This window comes from Natrix helvetica, assembly GCF_964273705.1.
Source record: "Natrix helvetica genome assembly, chromosome: 15".
NCBI lineage: Eukaryota > Metazoa > Chordata > Lepidosauria > Squamata > Natricidae > Natrix > Natrix helvetica.
Window position 1 is genome coordinate 5,945,872 of NC_138565.1, and position 27,588 is coordinate 5,973,459.

The 27,588-nt window shown below is 44.1% G+C and overlaps 1 protein-coding gene across 4 annotated transcripts in view; it reads right to left on the minus strand.

The window, feature by feature from the left end:
* The window catches only part of COL27A1 (collagen type XXVII alpha 1 chain), a 203,511-nt gene that overhangs the window by 129,853 nt on the left and 46,070 nt on the right, over positions 1 to 27,588 (minus strand). For all 4 annotated transcript variants that reach the window (XR_014176514.1, XM_081967198.1, XM_081967197.1 and 1 more), the window contains 5 exons: positions 25,030 to 25,083; positions 22,838 to 22,882; positions 8,599 to 8,652; positions 3,954 to 3,998; positions 321 to 374 (listed from right to left, as the gene is read on the minus strand). Coding sequence is in view for 3 of the 4 variants with exons in the window: in XM_081967198.1 (XP_081823324.1) it covers positions 321 to 374; positions 3,954 to 3,998; positions 8,599 to 8,652; positions 22,838 to 22,882; positions 25,030 to 25,083 (252 nt within the window). In the remaining variant the exon portion in view is untranslated. The remainder of the gene's footprint in view (positions 1 to 320; positions 375 to 3,953; positions 3,999 to 8,598; positions 8,653 to 22,837; positions 22,883 to 25,029; positions 25,084 to 27,588) is intronic.

A 27,588-nucleotide genomic window follows, 5' to 3' on the forward strand; every position in this document is an offset into this window, starting at 1 on the left:
TTTGGCCAACTGATGAGAAGGAAGGACTCCCTGGAGAAGAACCTCATGCTGGGAAGGATTGAGGACAACAGAGAGTGGGGTGACTGGATGGAGTCAGCGAAGCAGCCAGCGTGAGCTTAAATGGACTCCGGGGGATGCTAGAGGACAGGAAGGCCTGGAGGAACATTGTCCAGGGGGGTCCCGATGGGTCGGACACGACTCCGCAACTAACAACAACCATTTTTGTGGCTCAGCCATCGAGCCTCCTGAAGTTCTCCTGTCTCCTAGTTCTCCAGAGCAGATCTGGAGTCAACTAAAGAAAAAGGACTTCTTGGACTCACCTTTAGTCCTTTTGGTCCTGGGAAGCCCATTTCCCCAAGAACACCTACATCGCCCTGGTGAAAGAGAGGAGGCTTAGGTTGGAAGATAGCCAGAAACATCTCCTGGTGCCTTCAAGAACTACTTCTTGCATTTTTTCCCTAGGAGAAATCATTTGGAGGTGGAAACCCTAGGAAGCCTACAGGTTGTCCCACGCTACAAATGGTCCTTTTGTAGATCTATATTGTATGAATAATGCTGCACAGTTCCATGGGTTTAATGCTGAAGCAATCTCTTGTTTTTCTCATTATTATTACTATTAATGTACATGAACTACATCTATCCATCTATCTATCTATCTATCTATCTATCTATCTATCTATCTATCTATCTATCTATCTATCATCTATCTATCTATCTATCTATCTATCTATCTATCTATCTATATCTATCTTCCTTCCATCCATCTATCCATCCATCCATCCATCCATCTATCTATCTATCTATCTATCTATCTATCTATCTATCTATCTATCTATCTATCTATCTATCTATCTATCTCTATCTTCCTTCCATCCATCTATCCATCCATCCACTATCTATCTATCTATCTATCTATCTATCTATCTATCTATCTAATCTATCTATCTATCTATCTATCATCTATCTATCTATCATCTATCTATCTATCTATCTATCTATCTATCTATCTATCTATCTATCATCTATCTATCTATCATCTATCTATCTATCTTCCTTCCATCCATCTATCCATCCATCCATCCATCTATCTACATCTATCTATCATCTATCTATCTATCATCTATCTATCTATCTATCTATCTATCTATCTTCCTTCCATCCATCTATCCATCCATCCATCCATCTATCTACATCTATCTATCATCTATCTATCTATCATCTATCTATCTATCTATCTATCTATCTATCTATCTATCTATCTATCTATCTATCTATCTATCTATCTATCTATCTATCTTCCTTCCATCCATCTATCCATCCATCCATCCATCTATCTACATCTATCTATCATCTATCTATCTATCTATCTATCTATCTATCTATCTATCTATCTATCTATCATCTATCTATCATCTATCTATCTATCTATCTATATCTATCTTCCTTCCATCCATCTATCCATCCATCCATCTATCTACATCTATCTATCATCTATCTATCTATCATCTATCTATCTATCTAATCTATCTATCATCTATCTATCTATCATCTATCTATCTATCTATCTATCTATCTATCTATCTATCATCTATCTATCTATCTATCTATCTATCTATCTATCTTCCTTCCATCCATCTATCCATCCATCCATCCATCTATCTACATCTATCTATCATCTATCATCTATCTATCTATCTATCTATCTATCTATCTATCTATCTATCATCTATCTATCATCTATCTATCTATCTATATCTATCTTCCTTCCATCCATCTATCCATCCATCTATCTATCTACATCTATCTATCTATCTATCTATCTATCATCTATCTATCTATCTATCTATCTATCTATCTATCTATCTATCATCTATCTATCTATCTATCTATCTATCTATCTATCTATCTTCCTTCCATCCATCTATCCATCCATCCATCCATCTATCTACATCTATCTATCATCTATCTATCTATCTATCTATCTATCTATCTATCTATCTATCTATCTATCTATCATCTATCTATCTATCTATCTATCTATCTATCTACATATATCTGTCTTACATCTATCTCTCTATCTACATCTATATCTATCTTACATCTATCTATCTATCTACATCTCTATATCTATCTATCTATCTATCTATCTATCTATCTATCTATCTATCTATCATCTATCTACATATATCTGTCTTACATCTATCTATCTACATCTATATCTATCTTACATCTATCTCTCTATCTACATCTATATCTATCTTACATCTATCTATCTATCTACATCTCTATATCTATCTATCTATCTATCTATCTATCATCTATCTATCTATCTATCTATCTATCATCTATCTACATATATCTGTCTTACATCTATCTATCTACATCTATATCTATCTTACATCTATCTATCTATCTATCTATCTACATATCTATCTATCTATCTATCTATCTATCTATCTATCTATCTATCTATCTATCTATCTATCTATCTATCTATCTATCTATCTATCTATCTATCTATCTATCTGGTAAATATATGTGGCCCAGGATAATGTTGCAGGATCCAATCACCTCCTGTCATCAGGACCAGAGGTTTTGTCTTCCAAGCTTTTGGACTCATGCTGGAGTCCATCTTCAGGGAACTTCTCTCTAGCCTTCATTCGTGATAGATTCGTTTTCAGGGTTAGGTTTAGAATTAGAATCCCAGGCCAGGAGGAACCATTTCTGGAGGTAGGGGGTAGGGGGAAATGGTTCAGGCCTGATCCACGTAGATGACGTGTCTCTCTTAAAACTCACTTAGTTCACGTTTAAACCATCCGAAAGATTGTCCACAACTTGGATCCAGCGTGACAGCCTCATCAAAGGAAGGTGGTGAGCCTACATATGGGCCACAAAATCTTAGGGACACATGGAGTCTGGAGGTTGTTGTTTGTGAGATTTCTTGTTCAAATCCAGCGTATAACTGTGTCTCCCATTCCTTGGAGTTCTTCTCGCTGCTCCTTTATCAGAAAACGCCAGCGATGTGCAATTTCCTCTTTCCTGAACTTTCATCCCCCACTTTCCTATCAAGAGATCCGCTTCCAGACTGTCTCCCTCCTCTTTCCCCCCTCTAAAAAAAACTTTGCTGTATTGTTTATACAACACTGGACCACACAACAGGATGTATGTGTGTGTGTCTGTGTGTGTGTTTTCAACTCACCAAGTGTCAGAAACAAAACGTTCCCTGCCTGCACTAAGGCTTCACAGGAAGGCTACAGCCTAAGTACTAACCCTGATTTGGGGGGGGGGGGGGGAAGCAAAGGATTTTCAGCACCCCAAAAAGGGACATTTGCCCCAGGAAGTCCCCCCCCAATGGCAGTTCAATGGGGTTCAGCCCAGATACAGGGGAGTCCTACGGCCTCGACTTTGTTTACAAAATCGTACGGAGTTAGATGCTATGTAGCCAAAACAACATTCTATCTAGGAAACCAAGGTCATCCTTTGTCTCTGCACCTCTGCACCTGACTGGAACTGGATGGGTGGAAGCTGCCAGCATGGCAGTGGGAGATTGGACCAGGAGATGGACTTGTGGGTTTGGGGAAAAAGATCTTGAACTTTCAACTGGGTGGGGAAAATCGGGAAGCTTTCAGATTTGGGTTTTCCACAGATGTGCCAACCTGGCTCTCTTCATAAATTGGAACTTTGAGCAATATTTTGCCTCGGATTCTGATTTAATTTTGGATGCTATTTGGAACCCTGACATTAACCCGAATTCTCTGACGTTGGGCACCTGCCATGGTGGGTAATCCTTGATTCGGGAAAGAAGCTGAGTAGAAATTTGGCTTATCGTCCTACTCCGCCAGCTCCTCCTTAACCCCCAGCTGCTAAATAAATGCATAGTAGCTTTATTGTTCTTTCAAAAGGGCTTGGGGGGGGGGGGGATAAAAGGGATTGTCTGTTTTTTCGGTACTTACAAGAAGGCCAGGGACTCCAGGGGGACCAAGCGCTCCTAAGTCTCCCTAAGCAGGAAGAAAGATGAAACACGGTTAGGGCCTGTTCGCAAGTGGAGGTGCGGGAAGAGAGGTTTTGGCAGGGCTGGGGCCAGAGAGAGAGCTAACCCCACCATCCCCGATGGTTCATGGAGTAGGAGCCCCTCCCGCCAGCAGAACTGCAACGGCGGCAGCAACAACAACAACAGGAGGGGAGCTTTGCAAACCCCAGATGGCTTGCTTGCTCTGACCGTGCCAGCTATGTGAAAAGGCTGGAAGGGGTAGGAGAGAAGGAGGAATTGCAGGAGGAGAGGACGGAGGAGGAGGAGGAGGAGGAGGAGGAGGAGGAGAGAAAGAAGAGAAGTAGATAGAGAAGGAGGAGGAAGAGAAGAAGAAGAGACAGAGAAGGAGGAGGAGGGGAAGAAGAGAAGGAGGAGGAGGAGGGGAGAAAGAAGAGAAGTAGATAGAGAAGGAGGAGGAGGGGAAGAAGAAGAAAAGGAGGAGGAGGGGAGAAAGAAGAGAAGTAGATAGAGAAGGAGGAGGAGGGGAAGAAGAAGAAAAGGAGGGGGAGGAGGGGAGAAAGAAGAGAAGTAGACAGAGAAGGAGGAGGAGGGGAAGAAGAAGAAAAGGAGGGGGAGGAGGGGAGAAAGAAGAGAAGTAGATAGAGAAGGAGGAGGAAGAGAAGAAGAAGAAGAGGAGGTGAAGGAGAAGAAGAGGAGGAGGAGGAAGAGGAGAAAAAGAAGAAGAGGAGGAGGAGGAGGAGGAGGAGAGGAAGAGGAGGAGCAGAAAACGGAGAAGGAGAAGGATCATAGAATCATAAGGTTGCAAGCAACCTTGTAGGTCTTGTAGCTTTGCCTTGTAGCTCAAGGCAAGAGACCTTATATTATCCTAGTCAAATGTGGAAAGGAAAGGAAAGGGGAAAGGAAAAAGGAAAGGAAAAAGGAATTAAGACAAAAAAGAGAGAAGAAAGCAGTGTCATTCCTCTCCTTACATCCAATATATGAATCTCTTATTAAGCTCAACACAATGCCGTCCCTTCACCCATTTTAGAGACTCTGGAATTGGGGCTGGAAAAAGCAAGTGCCATGTGTCTTTTTTTCCCCAGGTAAAATTTGAAGCCGGATCTTTTCAGACCAACAAACCATGCCAGATGGGGGAATGGGGAGAAGGAGGGGGAGGAAATATGCTTAGACACACACACACACACACACACACACACTTGCATGTAAACATGTATGATGGTTAGTTACAGAAAACAGACGGCTTTCAGCTGGAGAAACTGGCACTCGGGACTCTAGGGAAGGGAACTCATGAACGTTTCAGGAGCTTATACATTTGGGGGTGCAGGGGGAGGGGGGAACGGGACAGATAGAAAAAGTTCCGTCCGTTAGAGAAAAGTTTGAACCACAAAGCTGTGCGAGAAACTTCTGAAAATGCCTCCTTGAAAAGCAAGCGTGAGATGTTATAGAGGGGAAAAAAGCCAATTACAAAAATCTGCTTTAAAAAGAGTCTGTTTGTGTGTGCGGGTGTGAATGCACTTTTACAGAAGCCAAATCCATGAAAATAAAGGCCTAATAAGTATTTTGCTTTCTCTTTGTTCCCACCAGTTTCTGTTTTTACTTGACTATTAACCTCGATGGACACAATCCAAGAAGGAGAAGGAGGGAAGGACTTGGACCTGGACAAAATCTGCTAGGAGAAGTGAAAATAGGCAATGAGCTTTCAATGAAATATTTGGCCCTGAATGGACTTGGGGGAAAGCAACATCCATGGCGGAGGATGGCCTTGTCCTCAAGCGGAGTAGACGTGGCCGACCGTCTGGGTCCCCCCTCAAGAGAAGAAGAGAGTTATGATCTCAAAGTTGGTATACAATACAATACAATACAATACAATAGTAGAGTTGGAAGGGACCTTGGAGGTCTTCTAGTCCAACCCCCTGCCTAGGCAGGAAACCCTATACCATTCCAGACAAATGGCTATCCAACATCTTCTTAAAGACTTCCAGTGTTGGGGCATTCACAACTTCTGGCTTGCTAAGACTGCTCACTCTGGATAGATAGATAGATAGGTAGGTAGGTAGGTAGGTAGGTAGGTAGGCAGGCAGGCAGGCAGGCAGGCAGGCAGGCAGACAGACAGACAGACAGACAGACAGACAGACAGGATGCATGGATGGATGGATGGATGGATGGATGGATGGATGGATGGATGGATGGATGGATGGATGGATGGATGGGTGGGTGGAAGGAAGGGTGGGTGGAAGGATGGGTGGGTGGGTGGAAGGATGGATGGAAGGATGGGTGGATTGGTGGAAGGATGGATGGATGGGTGGGTGGGTAGGTAGGTAGGTGGAAGGATGGGTGGGTGGGTGGGTGAGTGGGTAGTTGGAAGGATGGATGGATGGATGGGTGGGTGGGTGGGTGGTTGGGTAGGTGGAAGAATGGATAGATGGGTGGGTGGAAGGATAGGTGGATAGAAGAATGGGTGGGTGGAAAGATGGATGGATCAATCAATAGAATGATCGATCAATCGATTGATCGATGGATCAATGGGTGGGTGGCTGGAAGGATGGATGGATGGATGGATGGATGGATGGATCGGTGGGTGAGTGGATGGATGGATGGATGAACACTGCCTCCTGGAATTGTGAGTGCTCCATCACTGCAGGAGCCACACCTACGGGCTTCTAAAGTTCAACAGCTGGAGACATCTGGATGGCAAAACAGAGGCTACTCCTCTGGCAAGGGCTTTCTCGAGCCTCGGGAGGGGGGCGAAATGACCTCCCCAGACTCTGGAGGCCCGTTTTTCACCCTCCCCGAGCCTCCACCTATGCCCTGCATTTACCTGTATCCAAAAGGTGCCGCATGGGGACTCCTGGTAGGGGCCGGGTGGGTGGGGCCAGCCAGGAGTGGGATTTGGGGGTTCTCCGAACTGCACAGAATCTTAGCTAGAGGTTCTCCCGAACCTCCTGCAGACCCCCAGCTGCTACCCACACTTTCAAAGAGAAGACAACCAGCCACCCCATTGGGCTTTTCCCAATCCAACCACCCATCTTTTTCCTCTTCTCCCTCCTTGTCAACCTCTGTTGACAGAGGACAAGCATTTTTTTAAAAAAAAATCTACAAGGAACAGAGACACTACCATGATAAAGAGTCCCTCTACTCAAAAAAAAATCCACATTTTTTAAAAGAAAGCAATCCTTTAGAAACCTTTTATATCTTTATAAAAGATGCATTTGGAAAAGAATGCCGTGTTTTTGAAAGCGGGCGGGTGAAATAAAAGCAAATGTAGCCCTGGAGGGGGGGAGGGAGGGGGGGAGGGGGGGGGGTTCCTTCAAATTGCATTTTTAAAAGCCCGCAGAAAGGGAATTTACGTAGCCAAGAACTCTATTAAAGAAACGTGAGCTAAAAGAGAAAGTGTGTGGTGTTATTTACATTAATATCTACACACATCTGGGCAGGAATGGGAAACTGGGGCCCCCAGAGGTGGCTGATCTCCAAACATCCATGAAAATGGACAATATCAGATGGGATTGCTAAGAGATGTGGGTCAATCCTATCAGAAAACCACAGACCTCTAGTTCCATGCGTTAGAGAAACCTGGAGTCTAAATCTTTTATAACAGAATAACAGAGTTGGAAGGGACCTTGGAGGCCTTCTAGTCTGACCCCCTTCTCCGGCAGGAAATGCTACAGCGTTTCAGACAAATAGTTGTCTCCTTAAAAGCTTCATTTCTGGTATCATACCGATAATGAAGAAAAGGGAACAGGAAAGGATAAGCATAAAATTATAACAGGGTTTGCGGGAATACCATCCCAAAAAGACACCAGTTCAGAGGTGAAAAGAGATAACCACAGTAATAGAAAAGGAAAGGAAGAGAGGAGGAGAGAGGAAAGGGAAGAAAAGGAAGAAAGAGGAAAGGAGAAGAAGGAAGGAAGGAATAGAAAGAGAAGGAGATGTACATCCCCCATGCCTCATTTTTGATAGTACAGTCACCACAGGCTAATATTTTACTATTTCCAGACTGGTCCCCATGGGCCAGTTCTAAAAGGTAAAGAAATTTGTTCCCCTCGCACTTATGTGCTAGTCGTTCCTGACTCTAGGGGGCGGTGCTCATCTCCGTTTCAAAGCCAAAGAGCCAGTGAAGACGTCTCCGTGGTCATGTGGCCGGCATGACTCAATGCCGAAGGCGCACACGGAACGATGTTCCTTTCCCACCAAAGGTGGTCCCTATTTTTCTACTTGCACTTTTTACGCGCTTTCGAACTGCTAGGTTGGCAGAAGCTGAGACGAGTCACGGGAGCTCCCTCCGTTACGCAGCGCTAGGGATTCGAACTCCCGATCTTGCGATCGACAAGCTCACGTTTCTTAGCCACTGAACCACCGTGTCCCCTGGGCCCAATCTAAGCACCCCCAAAAGGATAAAACCTCCCCTAAAACAGAGCACGGGTGTCTGATTGCTCCATCCTTTCTACCAAGAGAGGAGCAACGCATCTCATTTGCTACTCAAGTATTTTTGAGTAGAGGGGATTAATTTCACGAGGGAACCTCAGAGCACAGGAGAAACCAAGTGGCTGTTTGCAGGAGGCTAACCCCAAACCCACAAGAACAAAGTTACCGGGTTGCCAACTTACCGGGTTGCCATCGCTACCTGGTGGTCCACGTTCTCCCATCTCGCCCGGAAAACCCTGAGGGATGAAGGAAAGGAGGGGAAGGGAAAACATATTCCCATTATTTTTGGGTTACGAAGCGGGAGAAAAATGCTTAATGCTTAAACGCCAAGAAGATATTTCAGGGGTCGAACGCGACATGTTAAAAGTTTTGGCTCTTTTGCCCATCACACAAACGGAATAAGAACCTGGATGAGTGAAAACCCATTGTCTTCGAACGTGGTTTGCTGATCTACCTTCCCTAGCAATCTTTTCCAGGCAATTTCTCTCCCTGAATTGTAAACCAAATCGTTGCCAAACCAAAAAAAAAAAAAAGGTTTATGAGAAAGGGATAATTTAGTGAGGTGAGGTGAGGGCCGTAATCATGCTCTGCAATTCACTCCTGGCAATCATGAATTCTGGAGTGAATTCATGCAAGCGAAGAATAGAATAGAACAAAACAGAATAGAATAGAATGAATTAATGTCTGTTCTGTTCTGTTCTGTTCTATTCTATTCTATTCCATTCCATATTCTCTTCTCTTTCTTCTCGTCTTTTATCTTCTCTTCTCTTCCCTTCCCTTCCCTTCCATATTCTATTCTATTCTATTCTGTTCCATTCCATATTCTCTTCCCTTCCCTTCCCTTCCATTCCATATTCTATTCTATTCCATTCCATTCTTCCCTTCTCTTCCCTTCCCTTTCATATTCTATTCTATTCTATTCCATTCCATCTTCCCTTCCCTTCCATATTCTATTCTATTCTATTCCATTCCATTCCATTCCATATTCTCTTCTCTTCTCTTCCCTTCCCTTCCATATTCTATTCTATTCCATTCCATTCTTCTCTTCTCTTCCCTTCCCATCCATATTCTATTCTATTCCATTCCATATTCTCTTCTCCTTCTTCTCTTCTTTTATCTTCTCTTCTCTTCCCTTCCCTTCCATTGCATACTCTATTCTATTCTATTCTATTCTATTCTATTCTATTCTATTCCATTCCATTCCATTCCATTCCATATTCTCTTCTCTTCCCTTCCCTTCCCTTCCATATTCTGTTCTATTCTATTCTATTCCATTCCATTTTCTCTTCCCTTCCCTTCCATATTCTATTCTATTCTATTCTATTCCATTCCATTCTCTATTCCATTCTATTCCATATTCTATTCTGTTCTATTCCATTCCATTCTATTCCATTCCATTCCTTATTCTATTCCATTCCATTCTCTATTCCATTCCATTCCATATTCTATTCTGTTCTGTTCTGTTCTGTTCCGTTCCATTCCGTTCCGTTCCGTTCCATTCCATTCCATTTCATATTCTATTTTAATCTATTCCATTCCATTCCATTCCTATACAGCCTGAACCTGCCTACTTGCACGTCCATCAAACTAAAAGAAGGAAAGAAGGAAGGTGTTCATTTCAGATATGACTTCGATACATATACAGTCGAAAGGCCGGGAGCCACACATGCACTTTTGTGCAAAGCTTTCACTGACAAGCAATTCCACGCTTCCGAAAAGATTTTGATTGACGTGTTGCCAAAGAGGAAGATCAACCACAAAGATTAGCGCTTGGGCGCCTTGCCCAGAGTTCATCAAATTTCTCTAGAATCAAAAGGCTGCATTCAGATCAATGCAGGTAAATAATCTTTCTTTCTTTCTTCTTTCTTTCTTTCTTTCTTTCTTTCTTTCCTTCCTTCCTTCCTTCCTTCTTTCTTTTTTTCTTTTTTTCTTTCTTTCTTTCCTTTCTTTCTTTCTTTTCTTTCTTTCTTTCTAACCAGGCAGGCCAGTGTGAATGCATTCTCCATTGTCCAAGGGAGAGCAAAATTTACATCTGGCCTCTTAAAGTTGGTATCATTTACCACCAGTCTGTGCCAAGGATTTGTGGTGGATCGTATTATCAGCCACATCAATCAAGCTGTTAGGTCACCAAACAGTGAATGTCCTCTTTCTTAAGAGGCAGGAATAACAGGCGCTCCCCACGAGATGCGATCAATCGTTGAGAATCCAGTTTGCCTTCTAAATACCCCTGTTTCCCCCGAAAATAAGATCTCCCCGGATAATAAGCCCAATCGGAGCTTTTGAGTGCATGCCCTAAAATAAGCCCTCCCCTGAAAATAAGCCAGAAAATATTGCAACACAGCAGCAGCCCTGAGGTGACCACGCTCGCTGCCTCCTGCGCCTCAAAAATAATAAGACCTCCCCGAAAATAAGGCCAAGCGCTTATTTCGGGGAAATACGGTAATTTCAGATAGGATCCCAGCTTCACTGCAGTCCCGGGGCCAATGAACCATTCCAGCTAGATGGGATCAGAAAGAAGCTTCCAGCAAAAATCTACTGAGTCATTTTGATTAACTATTTCATCAAAGTGATTTTTCACTGGCACTGTTCAGATAATTTTTAGATTGGGGGGGGGGGGAGGCAGGAAGTCTGCTACAATACAGGAGCTGTTGAAATTCAATCCTTTTGATGCCGGAAAGCTATCAGGAACCCTCCTCTCCAGGGCCTTAACTAGCTGGTTAACTAGTTTAGCCAGGGGTGGGATTGAACATTTTTAAGCAAGGGGTTGCTGCGTGGGTGTGGCCATGGGGGCGTGGCCTAGTTGGCTTTCTGCACCACGGTGAGGGGGGCGTTTTCGCCCGTCCTAGGCTCCAGAGGCTTTCCTTGAGCTTTCGGGAGGGCAAAAATGGTCTCCACACCGGGCTCTGGAGGGGCAGGGGGCGGGGTCAGCCAGTCCTTGCAATTACCAGTTCGGCAAACCAAATTAAAATTAACATCCAGTTCGCCCGAACCGCTCCAAACTGGCTGAATCCTATCCCTGAGCTTAGCAATAAATGAAGCTCTTCCATGCCCAAAATTCTTCTGCAATGGTAAGAAGAACCTGTTTTAAGCACACCATTGTGGGCTCTAAACTCAAATGTCCATGGAGATCCTCAGTCATCCAAGGTCATGGTTGTCCCAAAGGTGCTTTTTTTCAAGAAGCAACTCGACTTCCTTGTTTGTCTTTGAAGATGTTTCGCTTTACGTCCAAGAAGCTTCTTGGATGGGAAGCAAAACGTCTTCAAAGAAAAAGACAAGAAAGTCCAGTTGCCTCCTGGAAAAAAAGCACCTTTGGGATTAATGAAGACTACTCGTATTGCCAATGTGACTTTGTCTCTGCTGGCACACTCAATGGAACTTCATAATTTTTTCTTAGCCTCATCGCCAACCCTGGACCTCCTCTCGTGCTGGAACACAAGGAATAAGGTCAAGGTTCCCCTCGCACATATGTGCTAGTCATTCCCGACTCTAGGGGGCAGTGCTCATCTCCGTTTCAAAGCCGAAGAGCCAACGCTGTCCGAAGACGTCTCTGTGGTCATGTGGCCGGCATGACTCAATGCCGAAGGAGCACGGAACTCTGTTCCCTTCCCACCAAAGGTGGTTCCTATTTTTCTACTTGCATTTTTGACGTGCTTTCGAACTGCTGGGTTGGCAGAAGCCGGGACAAGTCACGGGAGCTCACTCTATTACACGGCACTAGGGATTTGAACCGCCGAACTGCCAAACTTGCTGATTGACAATCTCAGGGTCTTAGCCACTGAACCACCACAATCCCTGCACAAGGAATAAGACATGCCAAACATTGGAGCCTCCAGACTTAAACTGGGTTTTTTAAATGAATTATTGACGATCCTCAGGAATGGCTTAAAATGATCCAGCACTCACTGGCATTGAATGAACAAACCGTGATCTATCCCACTTGGAAAATATTTGTAACACAATATTTATCCTGTTGGATTCAATCAAGAGTGTTTGTTTCTTTGTCTTTACGTCTGGCTCGCCTCACCTAATATATCAGTCCACTTAAAGTACATTGTTTCAGGCCTCGAGAGAGAAAAGGGTTGGTTCACCAGCGTTTTCACACGCATTGAAGCGAAGGTGTAAGACACAGAAGAAGGTGTGTGTGAAGATACCCAGGAGCCAAACTCGGAGTATGCAAGAATCTGTCTTTCTTAGAGGTGGAATCCATCCAACAGATGGTTAAGAATTGGAAACTATGCATAAAATGTATGTATATATATATTTTTTCAGCTAAGGGAGTTCAACTGGTCAGTTCGCATGAAATGCCACGAACCCTTTCAAATAGTCTGCCCTCTTGTTTATGGAGATTAGGCCTCGGTGGAGAAAGACAAAGAGAACATGACGGTGGCCCAGGATGCAAGTAGAAGACACCAAAGCAAGAGAACAAGAAGCATCTAGTTTTGGTCGCCATGATGTAGAAAAGATGTGGAGACTCTAGAAAGAGTGCAGAGAAGAGCAACCAAGAGGATTAGGGGACTGGAGGCTAAAACATATGAAGAACGGTTGCAGGAACTGGGTATGTCTACTTTAATGAAAAGAAGGACTAGGGGAGACATGATAGCAGTCTTCCAATATCTCCGGGGTTGCCCCAAAGAAGAGGGAGTCAAGCTATTCTCCAAAGCACCTGAGGACAGGACAAGAAGCAATGGGTGGAAATTAATCAAGGAGAAAAGCAACTTAGAACTAAGGAGGAATTTCCTGACAGGGAGAACAATTAATCAGTGGAACAGCTTGCCTCCAGAAGTTGTGAATGCTCCAAAACTGGAAGTTTTTAAGAAGAGATTGGATAACCGTTTGTCTGAAACTGTATAGGGTTTCCTGCCTAGGCAGGGGGTTGGACTAGAAGACCTCCAAGGTCCCTTCCAACTCTTGTTATTCTATTCTATTGTGGTGGATCTTTTTGACCCCTTTCAGATAGTCTGCCTTCCCGTTTATGGAGATTAAGACAAATGAAGGAGAACATGACAATGGCCCAGGATGCAAGGAGAAGACACCAAAGCAAGAAATCAGAGGAAGATCTTGAGTTTCTCTGAGTCCTAAAAGGGACACAAAGAAAAGCAGTGAAAGGAGAAGAAAATGGTAGGAAAGAATCTTAGGGAATGAATGCAGGAGTGTAAAAAAAGAAAGAAACAAAATATTGTGGTGGATCTTTGTGAAGATGCAAAGATCTTCTCCGTGCAATAAGATTTTAAGGTCCTAATTAAGTCCCCCGTTTAAAAGAAAGTCAAGGAGACACATTAGAAGTTTGCAGTTGAGAACAGTAACAGTGAGCTAGATGAGCAAGGTGTGAGTCGTTCCCAACTCTAGGGGGCGGTGCTCATCTCTGTTTCAAAGCCGAAGAGCCAGCGCTGTCCGAAGATGTCTCCGTGGTCATGTGGCCGGCATGACTCAACGCTGAAGGCGCACAGAACGCTGTTCCCTTCCCACCAAAGGTGGTTCCTGTTTTTCCACTTGCATTTTTTACGTGCTTTCGAACTGCTAGGTTGGCAGAAGCTGGGACAAGTAACAGGAGCTCACACCATTATGTGGCACTAGGGATTCGAACTGCCCACCATTCTGATTGACAAGCTCAGCATCTTAGCCACTGAGCCACTGCATCCCACTAGATGAGCCAAAGTAAGCTAATTTTTATCCGAATTTCCAGGTCAGTAGACCCTCAACGAACCTTCGTTTCGTCTTGCGAGGCCAACTCATCTCGTCTCACAAATTAGGTCTTTGTTGACCGACTCAGCCCACAGCTCTTTGGCTTCACAACAATTGTGACCACCGAAGTTAACATTCCAAGCATTTCAGCAATGTTTGCTCTCCACCCATGGTGCACGGCCGGCTTTATCAAGGAAGAAACAAAACCCCTCGCTTTTTTAGGTTGAGTGTCTGCACGAATTTGCATTTTGCTGCAAGGAAGGAAGTGCTGCACCTCTGCAAAGTCGACAAGACTTTGTTGAATAAGACAACAAACAGCAAGCTGTGTCTTCCACAAGGCAGGAAAGCTTCATGCTGTACCAACCGAACCATCAAAGAAGAAAACTTCAGAGTAATCAGTAATACAACTCTCTTTCAGGGGATTAGATATTGCCTCCTTCTCTCCCCACATAAACCGACATTTAGAGTTGGTCTAACAGAATATTCAACTCTACACGGAGGGAAGTATGCAGTGGAGTACCCCAAGGCTCTGCTTTAGGTCCAGTACTCTTCAACATCTTCATCGATGATTTGGATGAAGGAATAAATGGGGAACTCATCAAATTTGCAGATGATACCAAGCTGGGAGGAATAGCCAACACTCCAGAAGATAGGCTTAAGATACAGAAGGATCCTGACAAACTTGAACATTGGGCACTATCTAATAAAATGAAATTCAAGGGTGAAAAGAGTAAGGTTCTACATTTAGGCAACAGAAACAAAATGCACAGGTACGGTATAGGTGGTACCTGGCTCAATAGTAATAACCGTGAGAGGGATCTTGGAGTCCTAGTGGACAACCATTTAAATATGAGCCAGCCATTTGCAGCAGCTGCCAAAAAAGCCAACACAGTTCTAGGCTGCATCAACAGAGGGATAGAATCAAGATCATGTGAAGGGCTGATACCACTTTGCGACACCTTAGTAAGGCCACACAGTTTGGGTCACCACAATGTAAAAAAGATGTGGAGACTCTAGAAAGAGTGCAGAGAAGAGCAACGAAGATGATTAGGGGACTGGAGGATAAAAAATATAAAGAACAGTTGCTGGCATTGGGTAGAATCAAGATCAGGTGAAGTGTTAATACCACTTTATAATGCCTTGGTAACTTGGAATACGGCATTCAGTTTTGGTCGCCATGATGTAAAAAAGATGTGGAGACTCTAGAAAGAGTGCAGAGAAGAGCAACCAAGAGGATTAGGGGACTGGAGGCTAAAACATATGAAGAACGGTTGCAAGAACTGGGTATGTTTAGCTTAAGAGAAAGAAGGACTAGGGGAGACATGATAGCAGTCTTCCAATATCTCAGGGGTTGCCACAAAGAAGAAGGAGTCAAACTATTCTCCAAAGCACCTGAGGGTAGAACAAGAAGCAATGGGTGGAAACTAATCAAGGAGAGAAGCAACTTAGAACTGAGGAGAAATTTCTTGACAGTGACAACAATTAATCAGTGGAACAGAAGTTGCCTCTAGAAGTTGTGAATGCTCCAACACTGGAATTTTTTAAGATGATGTTGGATAGCCATTTGTCTGAAGGGGTGTAGGGTTTCCTGCCTGAGCAGGGGGTTGGACTAGAAGACCTCCAAGGTCCCTTCCAACTCTGTCATTTTATTCTCCTCGGCTCCTTGTGTCTTCTCTACAAACTAAAGCTCCAGGTCAGACTCCAAACATCCATTGGGAGTCTGACTTGGAACTGTAATTTGTAGAAAAGACACAAGGAGCTGATTATGCATGGTCTAATGTGGATCATCAGAAGATAACAGAACAACAGAGATGAAGGTGACCTTGGGGGTCTTCTAGTCCAATTCCCTTGCCCAAGCAGGAAACCCTCCAAAAACGTCCCTCCCTGAGAACCCGTTGCTGAAATTTTTGAAGCCCACCCATGGGTACATTCCCAACAGGGGTGGGTTCCGGATCTCGTTCCAACTGGTACGGTTGGAACGGGACCGGCAGTGTCCACATGGACATGCCTAGCGCACGCATGCGTCTTACCACCTCCGCGAGCCTCCGTGATGCTCCAGCTGCTCAGCGGAGCATCGCTAGGTGCTGTAAGCGCCATGAGTATGCGCGGAAAAGCCAAAGACTGAAAAGATCGTTAAGGAGCTCAGGCGGGTGGGCTCTCCGGAGCACCGTACCGGAACGGTATCCAGTGCTCCGGGCAGGCTCCGGTACGCCCGTACCGGGGCGTACCGCCTGCAACCCACCACTGGGCCACGCCCACCATGGCCACGCCCACCCAGCTACCGGGCAGAGAACCCGTTGCTGAAATTTTTGAAGCCCACCCCTGGGTTACGTTCCCAGGGTTTGCAAGAATGAAATCATTACCAAACACATACACACACGCAGAAGAAAAGGAACGTGGAATCGAAGAGGTAATCCAGTCAGGATTCATTTAAAAGTAGTCATCTGGGGAGAGGGGGGGACAGAGGGAGAGAGAGAGAGAGAGGAGAAATAAATCCAGCAAGCATCTCAAAGCTTATGTTGGCTGCAGAGGTCTTGGAAATCCTGTACTGTGAATAAACTTTCTTTTTCTGCCTTGCCAAATTTAAAAAAGGGGGGGAGGGGCGGACGGAATAGAGCAGCCTGTAGCCGGCTGGGGTTTGCAACGCTGCAAAAATTGCACAAACGCCGACCAGTGCAAGATCCATTCACACGGTCCTTTTAAGAGAGGGAAAGGTCTCTAAAGCTGGAACCAGATTCGGTGGCTTTAGAAACGCTTTTTCAAAAGATTAAAAGATCTGCAAAACCAGTTCGGCAAACCAGATGTTAGTATCCAGTTCACCTGAACCAGTCCGAACTGGCTGAATCTCACCCCTGCTTCCCTTCCAAATTGCAGATTGGAGAAAGATAAATGAGTCTGGGAGAACGGCAGGATCGCTGAACACAAAACCAATGTTCTTCCATTAAAAAGTCTCTTTTCCACCCAATTACGTAGAGTACCGCACGGTCTAACGGAGAAACCAGGACTTTGGGACTCTCTATTCCAAGTGGCCACTATCATGGGACAAGGATGTTGCTCCACAGACACCATCGATGGGCACTCTAAAGCTCTCTGAATAAGACGGAGAGAAACAGAGGTTGGAGCGGGAGGAAAAACTTTGAGGAAATCGGAGAGATTTCAGCTGCTCGTGGCATGCGACCAAGTGTCTTCCCTGCCAAAGCTGTGGAGCACAACCAATTGGGTCAAGGACTGAATGATGTCTTATGTGAATGGGGGATTCCTCCACAGCCTGTTCTTTTGTAAAAGATTCCTTTCCCGCCCTCAACATCTGAATTCTCCTTCTGGGACACATCAACATTACCCAGGGTTTCCCAGAGCTTCGAGAATGGGTGTGACAGCAGGCCTCCCTCTCCTGTTGGCACGCTATCCTAACATGCTGCTACCTTCCAATCGCCACTTCCCCGGGCAGCTTTGTGCCTTGGATGCACTGGAAAACAGCAGCATGGACGAGGAGTGGAATCATCAAAAGTCTGTTTCCAAGATTCATCGTGTCCCTTCCCGCCCCTGCTGAGCTGAGGTCCCTTGGAAGGCTTCCAAGCTCTGACTCACGTCCAGCGCATCTATTTTAATCCCCTCCTTTTTTTAACATTGTTACATCACTCTGGGAGGCCTACTGAATGAATATCTATCTATCTATCTATCTATCTATCCCGTATCTATTCTCTCGCTCCTGTATCTATTATCTATCTATCATCTATCTATCTATCTATCTATCTATCTATCTATCTATCTATCTATCTATCTATCTATCATCTATCTATCATCTATCTGTCTGTCTGTCTATCTATCTATCATCTATCTATCTGTCTGTCTGTCTATCTATCTATCATCTATCTATCTCTATATCTATATTTATCTGGCTATCTATCTTTCCTTTCTTTCTATATATCTTTCTACCTATCCATTCAACTTAACTATCTAAACTTGTCTATCAGTCTATCTACCTACCTATCTATCTGTGTCTGCCTGTCTGTCTCTCTATCCATTCAACTCCTCTATCTACTCAACTTGTCTGTTTGTATGTCTATCTATTATCTATCCATCTATCTATCCATTCAACCTATCTATCTACTCTACTCTACTTGTTTTTCTGTCTATATCTATCTACCTATCTCTATTTATCTATCTATCTTTCTATCTATCATCTATCTATCTAATTTGTATTGTGTTATGGTGTTATATGTATTCATCCAACGTGTTTATCTATCCATCCAACTCCATCTATCATCTGTCTGTCTGTCTGTCCGTCCATCTCCAGCTATAATCTCATCCGTCTGTCTGTCTGTCTGTCTATCTATCTATCTATCTATCTATCTATCTATCATCTATCTATCTATCTATCTATCTATCTATCTATCATCTATCTATCTATCTTGTATTGCGTTATGGTATTATATGTATTCATCCAACTTGTCTATCTATCCATCCAACTCCATCTATCATCTTTCTATCCATCTATCTGTCTATCCATCTCCAGCTATAATCCATCCATCCATCATCTATCTATCTATCTATCTATCTATCTATCTATCTATCTATCTATCTATCTATCTATCTATCTATCTATCATCTATCTATCTATCATCTATCTATCTATCATCTATCTATCTATCGTATCTACCTTTCTACCTACCTGCCCACCTACCTAGCTACGTATCACTTCATGGTTTGACATACCTCTTTGCTAAAGAATGGGACATGGAAGAGACCCTGAGAGACATGAACATGGGGCAGAGGGCCCCAAAGGCCCATGGGTCTCCCGCCCTGGAAGAACACCAAATGCTCTCCTCTAACAACCAAACTAGGAGTTTGAAGACAGATGGGAGATTCTCACAACTTCTCAAGGTGGAAGAATCCCATGAATGGATACTCAATTCTTTTGAGGGGGCCAAGCCAATTCTTAATCTGGAGGCCAACCCTTTAGGAGAAAGGGTCTCAGGCTAACAGCAACCTAATCCGAGGGCACCTGGTTGCAGTATAAGCAACACACTTCTACACAGAAGTGTGTTGACACAGGAATGGTCAAGAAACTCGGCAAAATTGAAAATCAAAGGAGAAACATCACAACGGCAACAACCGGCCTGTCACACTAGAATACCCAGAATATCCATTTCTCTCCAAACTTTTTTTCTTCTTTTTTTCTTCTTATTCCTTAATACGCTCCCTGGAGGGGAAAATCAGTCCTCTGAATTAAGAGATCCTGAGATACCCTGGTTGTTGAGACCAATTGGGAAGAAATACGAGCCTCCCTCCTACCCTTCCAAGTTTATTTTCCACTACAAGCTTTCTGCTGTAATTATACCCATTAGCAAACGCACGCTAAGATAAAGCGTGCTCCAAAATCCCTCTGAAATATCTGTTAACAGTTCTCTTTAATTGCACGTTAGAAGTTTGTCTTTTAAAAAAAAAACATCCACTGTAACGCAAATGATTCAGAAATGGAAGGTTTGAGTTTGCTTTGTTTGCAGAGAAAATCCCAACCGGAGTGAAAAATATTTGCCAAAGAGAATCTCGCCCTTCTCTTTTAAGAGGGGGGGGGAGGGAGGGAAACTACATTAAGAACAACATCAAAGTTAAGTGCTCTACTTAAAAAAAGAGAGGGAGAGAAGGGAAATATGAGGATTTGGAGTGGAAGACAGTGAGGGGGAAACATCTGGAGAAGATTGAGAATTCTGATACAATACAAGTTGCATCAAAATCCCCACCAGATATTCTACGCTTAACAACCGTTGTTCAGTTTAGTTTAGCTCATTTTAATTTGGGGGGGGATGATCCGCTTTTCCTTTTCTCTATTTTGTTTTAACAGTTACAAACTTGCAGATGATAAAACAGTGATCAGTCTCAGATGAGTCTGCATACAGACGGGAGGGTTGAACAATTAGCCTCGTGGTGCTCCCGGAACAATCTGGAACTGAACACACTCAAAAAACGTAGAAATGGTGGTTGGCTTTAGGAGAAACCTTCCCATACTACCACCTCTTACAGACAATAATAGACAACGCAGTATCAATAGGAGAGACCTTCAAATTTCTAGGTTCTACTGTGTCTCAAGACCTACAATGGACACCTAACATCAAAAACGTCATCAAAAAAGCACAACAAAGAATGTTCTTTCTGCGTCGACTCAGGGAGCTCAAACTGCCCAAGGAGCTGCTGATTCAGTTCTATGGAGGAATGACTGAGTCTCTCATCTACACCTCCATAACTGTCTGGTTTGGCTCTGCAACCCAACAAGACAGACACAGACTTCAATGGATAATTAGAACTGCAGAAAAAACAATGGCTACCAACCTGCCTTCCATTGAGGACCTGTACATTGCACGAGTCAAAAAGAGGGCTGTGAAAATATCTACACACCCCTCGCATCCTGGACATAAATTGTTTCAACTCCCACCCTCAAAAACGATGCTGTAGGGCATTGCACACCAAGACAACTAGAGACAAGGACAGTTTTTTTCCTCGAACGCCATCACTCTGCTAAACAAATAATTGGATCTGCACTACTATTAATCTCTCATTGTTCCTATCACCCATCTCCTCCCATTTATGACCGTATGACTGTAATTTAGTTCCTTGTATCTTTACGATTTATAGTGATATTATTTCCTAGTATGATTTGATTGCTTATTTGTACCCTATGGCTATCATTAAGTGTTGTACCTTATGATTCTTGATGAATGTATCTTATCTTTTTATATACACTGAGAGCATCTGCACCAAAGACAAATTCCTTGTGTGTCAAATCACACTTGGCCAATAAAGAATTCTATTCTATTCTATTCTATTCTATTCCATTTCATTCCATTCCATATTCTATTCCATTCCATTCCATTCCATATTATATTCTAAACCCAAAGTCTGTGATGTAAGCGGTAATTATCAGCTTGGGGAGTTGGAACAAGATTCCTGCCTCTAACTTCCGAGACCTTTTTAACTTGATAAAACTAGTGCTCACTTATGATGGGAAAAGTTCAAAAAACAAGAAGAAGAACATCCTATGGGTTTGGGCTCTCAAGTAGAAGAGGGGCTGGGTGATTTTCCCAGCCACGGTGGATAAAATCCATCTGTCATTTTAGGCTAATGTTGCATTGACCTGCATTAAATCCTATTTAATGGACCGCAGAAGGAATAGATCAGGCATCCAGCCCTTGCTTATCAATGGAGACCGAGTGAAGCAAGTGGCCAGTTTTAATTTTTTGGGTGTTATCATAAAAAGAGGACCTGACCCGGGGATACTCACATTGCAGCCCTGGTCAAAAGGGTCCAGCAGAGATGATACGACCTGAGACTTCTCGGGAAACAACAACTGGATGGAAAACTCCTGGTGACCTTCTACCGCTGCACCACGGAGAGTATTTTAACTCACTGCCCCTGTGTCCGGTTTGCCAGTTGCACAGTGGCAGATAGGATGCACTCCAGAGGGTCAACGTCATTGCCCAGAGGATCATGGGTTGCCCTCTCCCCCTCTTTGGAAGAGCTTTATAGCTCCCACTGCCTTAAGAAAGTTTAAAACATTCTCAAAGATCCATCTCATCCTGGGCATCCCCTTTTTTTTTGAACTATTACCATCTGGCCGCCGGTACAGGACAATAAAAACAAGGATAAATAGGCTGAAAAACAGCTTCTATCCCAGGGCAGGAACTATATTGAATTCTACTATATAGTGCAATATTAATGCAATATCAGGGGTTTTCAATTTCAATTGTATAGAATGCGAAGGATGTGCATTTGTGTTTTATTTTATAGTTATAATGTACACGAAGATGCGATAACTAAAAGCAAACTAAAGTAAACTAAGCCAAACCAAACCAAACCAAACCAAACCAAACCAAACCAAACCAAACCAAACCAAACCAATTTTCTGTTTAATGCAGGTTCAGGTCTAATTCATAGCCCTCCCTCTAATTCTTCAGTTGAATCAAGAGCTTTGCTTAACATTTGGGAAACAACAAGGCCCATGTTTCACTATCAAATGTACACTAGAAGATACACTACATACATTAGAGAGACGCGCAAGGTAAACTTAGAAGAAGCTGGAGAAAAAGAGCATTGACATTCTAAAGGTGTTTTTCTTCTTAAGAGGCAATAGACTTCCTTGTTCTTCTTCTCCTTCTTCTTCTTTAGCATCTTGGATGAGAAGCGAAATGTCTTCAAAGAAAAAAACAGAAAGTCCAGTTGCCTCTTGAAAAATCACCTTTGGGACAACCACGACCTGGATGATGGAGAATCTCTGTAGGCATTGGAGAAGACACCAAATATCCAAGAAAAGAAACCGAGGGATCACTGAACAACTCAACCCAGAGTTTTCACCCCAAGTGGGAAGAACTAGGCTTGGAATTGTCCTATTTCAGACATGTTTAAGATCTGGCTTTCTGGAGAAGGTCCTGATGGTGGGTAAGATGGAAGGAAAAAGAAGTGGATCACCTCCAGTAAGGTGGACAGACTCAGTGACAGTAGAGATGAGTACACCATTAGAAGACCTGAAGGACCAAGTTAAGTGTAGGTCATCATGGAGAAAATCTACCTGCGTGGTCCCTCAAGAGTCCACAACACCTCATTGGACCATCATCAACCAACCCAAAGGGACAGCACAATCCAGAATTGCAATGTTCTCAAGAACCTCCAATATCCCCATCCCCTCCACCCTTCTCCTGTTTCATTGAGAACAAGATCTGCATAATAGACAAGGAAAAACTTTACCGGCCTACCGATCTTGCCCTTCTTCCCAGGAACTCCGGGGATTCCCTAAAAAAAAACAAAGAGAGGGGAAAACATGAAAAGAAAAACCTGGAGAAGGGTTGGACAGCCAGAAAGGAGAAACCAGAAAGAGGAAATCAAAACAGGGAATAACTTAGAAAGATGGTGGGCCAGAAGGATAGCATGAGAGAGCAAAAGAAGATGGAGAAGGAGTTCAATTCAGCCCTTAAACTTTTTCCATCTTGAGTCTCAGTAAGACAGACAGACACACACACACACACACACACACACGGTTTGTCCCCAGACAGGAACTGGAGACAGTGCTTAGCTGGATGAATAATTAAGCTACTGATCTGGACCCTGGGGGGATCCAAGCCAACAATGCTCGCTGGAGAACATCACTTTATAGTTCTGATCCAGTTACGCAAAAGTCTTAAATTAGCATCTCCTGAGCATTAGTGCATTCCTCTTGTAATATATACACAGTCGCAGGCTGTGGGATCCAGGGTCTGTCAATAGCACAGCGCAGAGGAGCTGGCTTAGCAGTGCAGAGCTGGGACCACAGACTCCCCAATGAAGCCTACAGAGATCCAAAGTCCAATCTTACTTGGCCGTGAAGCCCCCTTGAGAAGGATGAGTCTAGGGCTAGTTATCTCTGTCTTAGGGGGAGCGTCTCGGGGGTGGGAACGTTCTCAGACACACGGGGGGCCTGGGCTGTAGGCCCTGCTCTGAGATCTCTTAGGAGAAGGAAGCCAGTCTAAAAGGCACACATTGAGTTCTAACTCTCTTTATCAAAGCTCCCAACTGTACAGGAAGACTTCAAGTCGGTTTCCTGCTCTGGTTGGCCACCAGTAGACTTTCCCGGCCTCACTTTGACCCTCGGGGTGCTCACGGTTCAGCCATGACCTCATTGTTTACAGATTAGAAAATAGGGAAAGCCAACGGAAATGAGGCGAAATGGTTTATTCTTCCACCAGGGGCTTCGTAAGAGGGGGGAACAGGAGGGGTGGAGGGGCTGCACTCGTACAGGCATGAGCTGTTCCCAGTCTCAAGTTCAGAAGCTCTCTAGAAAAGGTTAGGATCTCTGATGCCATGGATCTCCTGGGGGGAGGGAGGGAGGAAGGAAGGGGAGAGGAGAGGAGAGGAAGAGAATATGTAAAATATATTAGGAGTGACTTAGGTAAGAAAGGGAAGGGAAGGGAAGGGAAGGAAAGGAAACAAAGAGAAGGAAGATATGTAATATTTATTAGGTGTAAATTAGGGAAGGAAGGGAGGGAGGGAGGAAGGAAGGGAGGGAGGGTAGGAGGAAGGGAGGGAGGGGAGAGAAGGAGGATATGTAAAATATATTAGATTAGGGAAGGAAGGAAGGAAGGGGAGAGAAGGAAGGAAGGGGAGAGAAGGAGGATATGTAAAATATATTAGGTGTAAATTGGGGAAGGAAGGAAGGAAGGAAGGAAGGGGAGAGAAGGAGGATATGTAAAATATATTAGGTGCAAATTAGGGAAGGAAGGAAGGAAGGAAGGAAAGGGAGAGAAGGAGGATATGTAAAATATATCAGGTGTGAATCAGGGAAGGAAGGGAGGGAGGGAGGGAGGGAAGAGAAGGAGGATATGTAAAATATATTAGGTGTGAATTAGGGAAGGAAGGAAGGAAGGGGAGAGAAGGAGGATATGTAAAATATATTAGGTGTAAATTAGGGAAGGAAGGAAGGAAGGGAGGGGAGAGAAGGAGGATAGGTAAAATATATTAGGTGTGAATTAGGTAAGGAAGGAAAAGGAAGGGAATGGAAGGGAAGGAAGAAAGGAAAGGAGTGGGATTCAGCCGGATGGGACCAGTTCAGCGAACCGGTAGTTGGAAGGACTGGCTGGCCCCTCCCGCCCCTCCCAGAAGTCTGCATATGGCCCGTTCATCATGCCAGGTAGGTTCATCATGCCAGGTAAGTGCAGAGGCTCTGAGAAGGCAAAAAACAGGCCTCCCGGATGTTCCAGAAGTCCGGAGCCTGGGGGAGGCCATTTTAGCATTCCCAGAGACTGGAGGAAAGCCTCCAGAGCCTGGGGAGAGCAAAAATCCCCCCCCCCAATGGTCTTGCACACCCAGCAACCGGGCAGAGAACCGGTTGCTAAAATATTCCAATCCCATCCCTGGGGGACACCCCCAGACCCCACAATGATAAAGCAAGACTGGCCAATACTTACTCTTTCCCCTTCGGCCCCTGGTGTTCCCAAAAATCCCGGTGGGCCAATGTACCCCTGTGGGAAGCAGGGAAAGAAAAACAAAGAGCATTTTGTCTCCTCAGGAAGGTGGAAGGTCAGAGCAGGTCATTGTCCAGCGTTGGGTCCGTGACGAAAGAAACCTTGGGGCAAGTGTATATGCCCATGGACTGCATGGTGATATTTTCCACGATGTAGTCCAAGGGCACATACCCTCACACCAGGGACCAGTGTGCTTGGCAGGGAGGAAGTGGAGAAGGAGGAACCAGCAGATAAACAGGCAGATAACAGTAGCACTTAAGACTTATATACCCCTTCACAGTGCTTTACAGACCTCTCTAAGCGGTTTATAGAGTCAGCCTCTTGCCCACAACAATCTGAATCCTCATTTTACCCGACCTGGGAAGGTTGGAAAGCTGAGTAAATCTTGAGCCGGTCAGAATCGAACTGCTGGCAGTTGACAGAGTCAGCCTGCAATACTGCATTCTAACCACAGCTCCTAATGCAACATCCAATCAGCTGCAAATAGCACTTAAGACTTATACACCGCTTCATCGTGCTTTGCAGACCTCTCTGAGCGGCTTACACAGTCAGCGCGTTGCCCCCAACAATCTGGGTCCTCCTTTGACCGACCTTGGAAGGATGGAAAGGCTGAGTCTCAACCTGTTGCCCCATCAGAATCGAACTCCATGCAGTGGGCAGAGTGAGCCTGCAATACAACACTCTAACCGCTGCACTACCACGGCTCTTAAGGTAATTCAAGGTAACTCTCATCTATTCTTCTAGATCAGGGGTTCAAACTCAAGGATCAGGGGTTCAAACTCAAGGCCACATCCAGCCTGTGGGTGGCTTAGATCTGGCCTGTGGAGCCACCCTGGAAACAGCGAAGGTCTGGCATTTCCATTTGTTTTGGGAAAATGGGTCAAAGCCTTGAAAATGGGCCAAAAAAAAAGCCTCAAAAGTGGGCCAAGAAAAACCTCAAAAGTGGCCTGAAAAAAGCCTTAAAAACAATCCCCCAAAGCCTCAAAAACGACTTGAAAAAAGCCTAACCCCCCCCCCAAAAAAAGTATCAAAAACAAGCCAAGAAAAGCCTCAAAAAATGGCCTGAAAAAAGACTCCAAAACGGCTTGGAAAAAGCCTCAAAATTGGCTGGAAAAAGCCTTTAAAACGAGCAGACAAGCCTAAAAAACGGCCTGAAAAAAGCCTCAAAAAGTCCCCCAAAAGCCTCAAAAACAGGCCAAAAAGGCGTCAAAAATGGGTCAAGAAAAGCCTTCAAAATGAGCTGAAAAAAGATTCAAAAATGGGCTGAAAAAAGCCTTTAAAATGGGCTGAAAAAAGCCTAAAAAATGGGCCAAAGGAGCCTCAAAAACGGGCCAAAAAAACCCTCAAAAATGGCCTGAAAAAGCCCCAAAAGCCTCAATAATGGGTCAAGAAAAGCCTCAAAATGGCCTGGAAAAAAGCCTCAAAAATGGCCTGAAAAAAGCCTTAAAAACGGACCAAGAAAAGCTTCAAAAATGGCCTGAAAAAAGCCTCAAAAATGGCCTGAAAAAAGCCTCAAAAATGGCCCCCCAAAAGCCTCAAAAACAGGACAAAAACGCGTAAAAAATGGGCCAAGAAAAGCCTTCAAAATGAGGCGAAAAAAGATTCAAAAATGGGCTGAAAAAAGCCTCAAAAATGGGCTGAAAAAAGCCTCAAAATGGGCTGAAAAAGCCTCAAAAACGGGCCAAAAAGCCTCGAAAACAGGCTAGGAAAAGCCTCAAAAATGGCCTGAAAAAAGCCTTTAAAATGGCCCCCCAAAAGCCTCAAAAAATGGGACAGAAAAGCCTCAAAAATGGCCTGAAAAAAGGCTCAAAACAGCCTGAAAAAAGCCTCAAAATGGGCCAAGAAAAGCCTTAAAAATGAACCTAAAAAGCTGAAAAAAACCTTAAAATGGCCTGAAAAAAACTCAAAAACGGGCTGAAAAAAAGCCTCAAAAACGGGCCAAAAAAAGACTCAAAAAATGTCTTCCCCCACAAAAAAAGCCTCAAAAACAGGCCAAGAAAAGCCTTGAAAATGAGCCAAAAAGCTTCAAAAACAGGCCAAAAAAGGCCTCCAAAAAAAGCCCCCCCAAAAGGCCTCAAAACAGGCCAAAAAAAGGGCCTGAAAAAGGAGCGTGTGGAGGCCAAAAAATGGCCGCCAGGTGGGCGGGGCTTTGGCAATATTTGGTCTATAAGACACAGAGACATTTTCGCCCCCTATTGGGAGACAGAAAAGTGTGTCTTATTGTTAGATACTCCCCCCTCTAGTTGTTGCAAGGACAATAGTAGTTTCCAGTCAGGTCCTCTCCTTTCAGGCGGAAACAGAGAGAGACCTGATTGGCTGAAGCGCTGGCCAGCTCCCCTTTAAAAAGGGAGCTGCCAGACCTCTCACTCAGTGGATGCCTGTGCTTGACCAAATAAAGAGCTGTTGTTTTCTTAGCCTTTTGTGCCTTTCATTACCCAATCTAACACTTATAGTCTGAAAATTACAGTAATTCAGGGTTAGGAAGTGGTATGAACACAGCCC